Raw genomic sequence first — 9,361 nt, forward strand, 5'->3', positions numbered from 1 at the left:
AGATAACGGTTAAGGCAGAATTTCTATAAAAATATCCAATCTTACAAACCACCCAGAGAAAATTAATTATTAGTAACAAAAACATTGTATAAATGCAATCCTTCAGTATAAACCTAGAAGACAGTATTATAGTAAAATATTAATAGAATGTCATAAAATGAAGACTCAGAATGAATACAGAATAATATGCTAGAACTAGGACCTACGAGAAATATACAAAAGTCCTTTACAAAAAAAAGAACTGAGGTTGAAATATATAAAATGACCACCGAAGGCAGTACAGCAGAAGAGTTAGCACTAGATCTCATAGTTCATCAAATTTATACTAAAACATATATTTAGACTATCTTCAAGAAATATAGATATATAAAATCCTCGCCTTGCTGCACCATGATTTTAGGTAAGTTTCATCTATGACTTGGATATCCTATTTTGTGTTATCTGGATATGGTGAAATTTGTTTTCATGAATATTGATTAATCTATAAAAAACTTATTATGTACCTAATCAGGCAAGTTAATTTCCATAATTGAATGAATCGCCTTTAAAAATAGTTCCTAGTAAGTCTTCAGGAAGAGGCTCTTCAGAAAAAGAAAAAATCTAACTACCTTTAAGCAAACTTGTACTTTTGGATGCAATTTGTTGTGGAAAACAAAAACAAGAATTTTTCAAACCTCAAATGATAAATGTTAGAAGTTAATATGTCAAACAGAAGCTTGTACATATAATTTTAAGATAAATCCAGCACCACATGGCTTCATTTCAGCCCCTGTCATGCTATTACCTGCAGGGGCCACAGAGGTAGTAGGGAAGACTTTGGAATACCCGATGCCCAGAAATGTCATGGGCTACATAAGGACCTTTGGATCAACAATGGAATGCACACACAATGGTGGTCCCATAAGTATAGCAGGCTCTACCATCTAGGACTCAGTGACATTTGAGGATGTAGCTGCGAACTTCACTCTGGAGGAGTGGGCTTTGTTGGATCCTTCCCAAAAGAATCTCTACAGAGATGTGATGTAGGAAACCTTTGGAAATCTGTCCTCTATAGGAAAAGAATGGAAAGACCAGAACATTGACAATCAGTACAAAAATCCCAGGACAAGTCTACGGAGTTATATAGCAGAGAGAGTCTGTGAAAGTGAAGAAGGTAGTCAATGGAAAAACCTTCAGCCAGATTCCAGATTGTCATCTGAACAAGAAAACTCCTCCTGGAGTAAAACCAAGTGAAAGCAGTGCGTGGGGAGAAGTTGGTATGTGTCTTCATCCCTTAATATGCACATCAGGACTCACACTGGGTCACACGCCACATGACTATGAGAAATATGGAGAGAATCTATGTAAATGAAAGGAATGTGAGGAAACCTTCATTTCTCTTTAAAGACACATGATACTGCCACTGGAGATGGACCTTATAAATATAAGGTGTGTGGGAAAGCCTTTGCTTATGGCAGTTTATTTCAAATGCATGAAAGAACACACTCTGGAGAGAAATTCAATGAATGTAAACAGTGCGGTAAAGCCTTCAGTTCTCGTTACTCGCAATATCAGGAAAGCACTTACGCTGGAGAGAAGCCCCATGAATGTAAGGAATGTGGGAAAGCATCTCAAAAGCGTTTAAAGACACATGATAATACACATTCAAGATGGACTTATGAATATAAGGTGTGTAGGGATGCCTTTGGTGCTCCCAGTGCATTTCGGAGACTTCAACACTCACACTGGAGAGAAACCCTGTGAATGTAAACAATGCTGTTCTAGTTCTAGGACAGAACAGCAACAAATGTAAGGTGTGTGGGAAAGCCTTTGTTTACTATTGTTTATTTAGAATACATGAAAGAACACACACTGGAGAGAAACCCTAAATAAAGAATGTGAGAAAGCTTTCTTTATCACACAGCCTTTCTAGCACACATGAGAATGCATTGTGGAGAGAACCTGTATAAGTGTTAAGCGTGTGTGAAAGCCTTTAGTCATGGCAGTTCAATTCAAAGCCATAAATGAACACATAGGGGAGAAACCTCTTGAATATAAGATATGTGCAAAAGTCTTCAGTTGGCTCATATATAACAAGGAACACTGGATCAAAACCATATAAATGTGAAAAATACAAGGTTTTTAGTTTTAACAAATAAATACTTTTAAAGTCATGTGAAGACCCCTAATGTAGAGAAATTCTATAAATATAAGTAAAGATCCTGATGCAAAGTAATAAGTGTAAAATGCTCCAGAAATTACACAGCCTTAAGGAAGTGCTCTAAAACTTATAAACATCTTGTCTTTACCAGTGGCTCCTTAAAGTAGATATCTGGACTATGAATTTCTTATTCTTACTCTCTAAAACAAACACTGAACTGACAATTCTTTAAGTACTGTTTGGACATGAGATTCTCGGACTTGAGACATCTTATTACTTTGGGCCACAGGTGTTTGCTGGTGCCTGCTTAACATTATTTTAAACTATCTTTTATATTTGGCATTATTGTTTTCATGTGTATTGTTTGAGTGACACAATATGTCATGGGTCACAGAACACGGAGTTACCCCTATTTTGAAAAAAGGTTATGGTCCGCTGCACTGTGAAAGCCTATCATGGGTGTTAGGAAAATATAGGAAAAGGGCCCCTCAGATGTTCAGAGTCTTGCTGAGCATCTGATGTAAATGAGCACACGCGCCCAGGTGTTCCTTGGTTATTGTCTAATGTAATTGCGCATGTGCACCCAAGTGTCCTGGGTTATGACTTAAGTATAAAGAACAAGTAGCTCTGATCCACAGCCCCCATGCCCCCAGGGGGAGTCACGGGAAGGGTGGTACTGCTGCTAGAGGTTGTTGCTGCAAGCTGTTGCTGCCAGGGCCCCCAGGATGCCCTGAAAGGCCACCACTGCTGATGCTGAGGACTGAGCTCGTGTAGTCTGCCAATGGCTCCGGGATCTTTCCCAATTACCTAGTGTGGACCTGCATGTGAGGGGTCTCGTGACCAAGCCTGGCATTTGAGGGGTCTGTGACCCAGTCTGTACAATGGGTTTGAAGGGTCTGTGAGCCCTAGCCCTGTTGGCTTTAGTTATGAATTGCTTTAACAATACAATTGGTATAGCTATTAGCTATTGCCTCAACCTGACAACTGGCGTAGTTGTGTAGCTTTATAATGGGTTTTTCCCATAACTACAGTTATATCTATGCAAGTCCAGTGTGGTTTCCTGGTTGAAACACCAAGTGAACTATGAATGTTTAGAGGTCAGTTATCCAAGGAAGAATTCAGGTGTGTAGCAGACAGTGCTTATCATTTTGAGTAATGTCCTAATTTAGTGGAAATGAAGTATATTTCACATCCTGAAAGAAATTTTAATGTCTCTTTTGAAAAGGAGCAGTTGGAAGCTTTGTGTTTTGGTGATCCACAAAGCCCCATGTCTATTTTGCTGTTCACAGGTGTCTATTCTATATGCTTAGACATTAGCACATGTTATAAAGGGGGTGTGGGGAAGTAACGGCTTTGTTTTATTAAAGAACAAAAGAAATTAAAAAAAGATAGATCCTTGGCAAATTGAACATGAAAGCTTTTCTTTTTAAGATATCAAACTGATTATCTGTAGTGAGTATCAGGTTGAAAACTAGTGTCCTTGGTATGTATTTTAAGACAAATTCCTTTCCTAATAATTGTATGCTAAGCTGTTTGATGTTAAAAAAAAAAAAGGAAGAGCACTCCTTTTCTATCTAGCCCTTTTAATATTTAGAAGCATTCCTATTCAGTAACAACTAAAACAAATGAAACCCCCCCCCCCCGCAAAGCCCCCCAAACTACAGGTGTGAGATGAGAATTAGGTTTAAAAAAAAAAAAAAAAGGTCAAAACGGAAAGCTAGGAGTTGGTTAGTGATGCCACCACAGTAACTGTGTATAAAAACTAGACATGTCAAGAAGGATCATTCAAGGCCAAGCTCCAAATCCTAAGTGACTGCTTATATTTAGAATTGCCTTTGTAAAAAGTACTGAATTATAACTAAGGCTTGACTGGATATAAAATGTTTCCTTTATGCTATGTATAATTTGGAAAGAACACAGCAATTACTGCTGTCTATTTGCAGTTTTTCATTTTCCTGCCAGGAACTTCAGAACCATATATAATGCTCAATTACAAAAACTTACTAGCCTTCATGGTTAGCATATTTACTTCCTAGCCTTATGTCTTTATATGTAATAATGATGGTAATAACTATATTTTGCAAGCACTTTGTTTCTTTGAACTAGAAATTCTGAAGCCTGACTATACAGGTATGCAACTCATAAAATAGTATTACCAAAAGTAATCTAAGGATTGTTTTAGAATTCTTAAAATTTTAGAGAAATCCATTAACTAAAACACAGATTTTTGATTTTTACTCCTTTTATGAAATAGATAAAACAGACATACCTTGTTAAGTTTTCCAAGTGCTGATATCAAATCTGCCCATTCACTGGAGTATTCAAAATTCTTTAGTGCTTTGTCAATTGCAGCTACATAGTTCCTGTATTTGGAGTCACTCAATAACTCCAGCTCTTCTGTGTTCATCCTCCCAGTGTCCCTCTAGAGACCAATTCCAAAGTCATGTAAAATCATTACCTACAAAAGAGTTTGTAGGAGGAACCAAGGTAATAAAGTATTAAAATGGGTTCATATGATCTTGCTACAAAGGTAATGGTTAACTTTAAAATGTTTCTTAAATTAAAAGTGGTCAAAACTCTAGCGTGCAGGGTTATGGAAGTATTCAAAGACAGCCTCAAAGATAACTGATTGTGTGTTTCTTCCTAAAACTGGAAAAATGGCTTTGAGAATTGAGGGATACAGAAGAGTAGGAAATTTTCTGATATTTATTTCAATTTAGAAATCATGTTATTTCTGTTATATTTATTGATATAACATTTTTGATATACATACCGCTCTCCTAAAATATAGTAAGGTGGGGGTTAGATTGGAAATCAAGGACATAGAAAAAAAGAAAAGAAAAAAAATCAATTGAGTTTTTTTTGTTTTGTTTTGTTTTTAAACATCCCCTAGAAAGCCCTACTTCCTAGGAGATACTATTGGGGAATATTGGGGTCTGAAAGTTCTTTTAACTAAGGTGCTTTGCTTGTGTAAGCTTGCAGCTGGAATGTGCTTGTTTGCAAAGGACCCCTAAGAGTTGGTTAAACAGTAGTCTGCCTCTTGGGTTTCTGTGGCTCTGCTGCTTGCTTGATTGAGCCACCTGAATTTGCAGAAACTGCTTGCCAAAGATATGTTTAGAAATTGTAACTAACAGCCCTTACTTAACCACATTTCCTGCTTCTGTAAAGCTGTTTGAAGCACCCGGTTTGTGTGATTCTGCCTGGATACAGAGAGAGCCAATGAAAGGCTTGCATGCCTGCTCAAGAAAAGTATATAACCACAATTCTCCCTGCACTCAGGGTCCCAGAATCTCAGGACATGAGTCCACCTGGGTCCCACTAGTGTTCCTTCCCGCTAGCATAGTAAACTTCCTGACTCTCCATCTCTCCGAGTGACTGGAATTGTTTCTTTGCCGAGTTCTTTCCATAACAATACAATAACAAATAACTTAACTAGGAAACTTGAAATAAATTTTAAAAATACGTAAATAAAAATGAAAATTCTAATTTGTTTTTTCCTCAAGTGATACAAGTAAATCAAAATAGCAGTTGTTATCTTTCTTTCAGGAGCTGTTAACAGTAGCTTTTCTGACTTGATATATAGTTCACTTGACAATTTAGTTACAGTTCTTTCAAATTTACAACTCAGACAAGTTGAACCTGAATTGTCATAAAACGTGATTTAGTGTCATGTTCTGTCTCATTCAAATATAAAAATGAAACAAAATAGCTGTTTCCGGAAAAAAAAAGCCATAAATCTCTCTGGACAAATTAGTCCCTGTGAAAATTATCAGGTAGTACTGATTTTTTTTAATACAGTTTATGGTGTAATTTAAATAAATGAAATATCACTTCAGACCATTTCAATTTTAATAAGTTTTGTTTAAATGGTTATAAAAAGTAAATAGACCTTATTTTAGAATAACCACACAAAGATACTTAGGCTAGTTTGCTTATCACTAGCTGAGCTCTCCCTTCCTTCCCTCATTTGCCATGAAAGGCACGGGGAGAGCTGAGGAGAGAGAGAGAAAGATTCACTATTACACAATTCTAAAGATATAAGAGTACTTTAAAAAGTTCGTGGAAAGATTTGTACTATCTTTTAAATTTATTTTTCCATGAACTTTTTGAAGTACCCTTGTATATCTGGGGACTAAATGTTTTATCACATCCTAAGGATACAAATGAATGGATTACTGCAACCACCATGCAATGGGGGAAAACCCAGCTTATTAATTATGAAAGAGAAAGTATTAAGAAAAAAAAGCTATATAAGTGTTCTTTCCAAACTTTTTGACCAAATGAAAAATTATCATTCAGTAATTGTTACCTTCTAACAAATGAATGTGACAATGATTAGATCTATTTCATTTTGTTCAAAAGTTCTGTTTCAATGTTGACATTGCCATTAAATCTTAGCAAATCATTTATCTAACCAACTCATAAAGCTACTCATTCCAGAAAACTGGAAGCTTTTCTAGAGGGTTAAAAATATAGGTAGAAGATAAAAATATGGGTAGAAGATAAAAAATATGGATAGAAGATAAAAATATGGGTAAAAGATAAAAATATGGATAGAACACATACCAGGTATTTCACGATATCCCTGATGCTCTGTACTTCCCCAAGTTGATCCAATCTCCCATGCCCTTACCACTGTCTCAAACCTTCAAATGGTATATACTCAAGGCAACTCCACATAGGTGATCAACAGACCTTCAGCCTTTTCTCTACACATGCTGTCACCTTCTAGTCTTAATTATCCTCTGAAGATAAGACCTCCTCTGATGCATCAGAAGAAACAGCATCTTAGCTAATGTCACAGTGTGCTTACTAAATGCCAGGCGTTGTTAAATTGCTTTGCATATTTTAACTCATTTAATCCTATTTGATTCTATGAGGTAGGTACTATTACTATTCACATTTACAGTTAAAGAGACTGAAGCATAGAAAAATTATGTGATACAGATAGTAAATGGGGGAGCTGGGGATTTAAACTCAAGCAGTCTGGCTTGAAAGTCCTAACTCTTAATCATTATGCTTCACTCTCAAGGAGGCTGTTTTCCTTCTCATACCCATTCTACCTCAGGGTTAGAGCATTAAGTGTCTTCCTTACTCCCTCTATCATATTTACCTGGCAAAACCCCAACCTTGGTTAAGCTCAGTTACTTGCTTTTACCATGTCTGAACCTGAGCAACTGAACATTACTGGAGAAAAATCACACAACCAAGTTGACTGGGTGTGCTTAAATTGAGAAACACAAACCTCAAGCAGGTACTCAACACTGTTCTAATCCACTGTTAACTTAGTAAATTGACCTTCCTGACACAACTATTTCATACCTTCTCTTCTTAAAACTCTACCACATTCCCTCTATCATTCCTAAAGATCTAGATTCAAATTTAATTAAGAAGACATAAATGAAAGGAACACTCTTACCTTTACTCCAACAAATCTACAACCTATCTTCACGTATACCGATATTCTCTACTTTCCTTCCTGTTATGAGGAACAAAGGAACCCCCTCCATTTAAAGGCTTACCCCTTTGCTGTGTTCTAGATTCCATCTCCTCTTGTCTTCTTAAGGACTCCTTATTAGCTTACTCTCCTTCAATACCAGTTTTTCCTCCTCTACAGGATCATCCTCTATCAGCCTACAGACAAGACCTGGAATCTCCCATGGTGAAAATCTGCAGCCTTCCCTTGAACCCCATAGACTCTCTAGCTACCAACCCATTTCTCTGTTCTCTCTCACAGCAAAACTTCTTGAAAGATTTCTTCATACTCACTATTTCATTTCTTTATCTCCTACTCACTCTTCGGCCCACTCTCAAATGCTTTATGGCACTGTCCTTCCAGGAAACAACCCTTAAAAGGTCACCAGTAACATGCATTAGCCAAAGCTAATGGTCACTTCTCTAGCCTCTCATCTTACTCAACATCTCAGCAGTATTCAACACTTTCTTCTTGGCTTCCGGGGACTCTTCACTTTCACTATCTCTCAGCTACTCTTTTCCAGTCTATGTTGGTTCCTCTTTTCTATTCAATTTTATTTTTATTAAATTTTTTTTTATTGACACATAATTGATTGTACACATCCGTGGGGTGGCATGTTGAATATCAATCTATCCAATTTTAAATGCTGAAGTACTTCAAGGCTCAATCAGGAACCCTCTGCTCTTCTCTCCCCCCTTGGTTATCTCCTCTAGACCTACAGCTACAAAAAGGATATGTTAACTGATGTGTCCTACATTTATAACCATCGCTTTTCCTTTTCTATTATTCTAACCAGTTAGATTGACTCCCGCACATGAATGAATCTTGCTTCTATTCTTGAGTCTTTATAATTCATCCTCTACAGAAAAGCCAGAGATCTTTTAATATCACATTACATCTTTTATTTTATTTTATTTTATTTTTTGCTTTAAACCTATCAGTGGTTTTCCTCTGAGCTTAGAATATCCAAACTCAAATACACCAGCATTTTTTTGTATTGCAGGAGTTTTGTAGTTGCTATCCTCCACACCTAAAAGCTCTTACTTAGGTCATCTTTGTGTGACAAATTTCTTCCCATCCTCTAGCAATATGAAACTCTCAGAGAAGCCTTTTCTGATTGGTCTTAGTAACCTGCCCCAGGCCCACATTCCTACCACCTACCCCAAAACATCACATTATTTCCTTGCTAGCACTTGTTATAGTCTAAAGTTGTCCTATTTATTTGGTTATTTCCTGTCTATCATCTCTCAGTGAAATGCAAATGCTATGAGGTCAGTAGCGTTATCTGACTTGTCCATTCCTATATCAAGCAGTACAATACTAGTAGTCAATATAGTAGGCCCTCAAATATGTTTTGAATACATAAGTTAATCTATGCCAACACAGCTCACAAATGATTTAGTTAGTTTCCTCTGAGAAAAGCTTTGTAGAAAAAAAGCCAGTAGAACTCACTCCCTTCAAATACAGACTACATTCATATGGTTACTAAGTGCTTTAAAACACTGAAAGATACCCCCAAGACCACCTATCAAAATGTGCTATATTCAGCTACATTTTAAAAATTAGCTCAGTCTAATCATCTTTATTAAGGATAACTATGTAAACATACAGGACGTTATTCTAGCCCTTGTGAAAGAAAATAAGGAATCCTACTAAGTGTGATATTCCCCGAGGTCAAATCTTTAAATATTTAGATGTAAATCTCTAGTTGGAGAAAATTTTGAAAATGAGTTTTACTGTACTTT

The 9,361-nt window shown here is 36.5% G+C and overlaps 1 protein-coding gene across 2 annotated transcripts in view; it reads right to left on the minus strand.

The window, feature by feature from the left end:
• The window catches only part of DOPEY1 (dopey family member 1), a 77,234-nt gene extending 72,687 nt beyond the window's left edge, over positions 1 to 4,547 (minus strand). For both annotated transcript variants that reach the window (XM_008575515.1, XM_008575514.1), the window contains exon 1: positions 4,410 to 4,547. In XM_008575515.1, coding sequence (XP_008573737.1) covers positions 4,410 to 4,547 — 138 coding nt within the window. The remainder of the gene's footprint in view (positions 1 to 4,409) is intronic.
• Positions 4,548 to 9,361: the final 4,814 nt, after the last annotated feature.

Source organism: Galeopterus variegatus, unplaced genomic scaffold (assembly GCF_000696425.1).
Source record: "Galeopterus variegatus unplaced genomic scaffold, G_variegatus-3.0.2 Scaffold1202, whole genome shotgun sequence".
In the NCBI taxonomy this organism is placed as follows: Eukaryota; Metazoa; Chordata; class Mammalia; order Dermoptera; family Cynocephalidae; genus Galeopterus; species Galeopterus variegatus.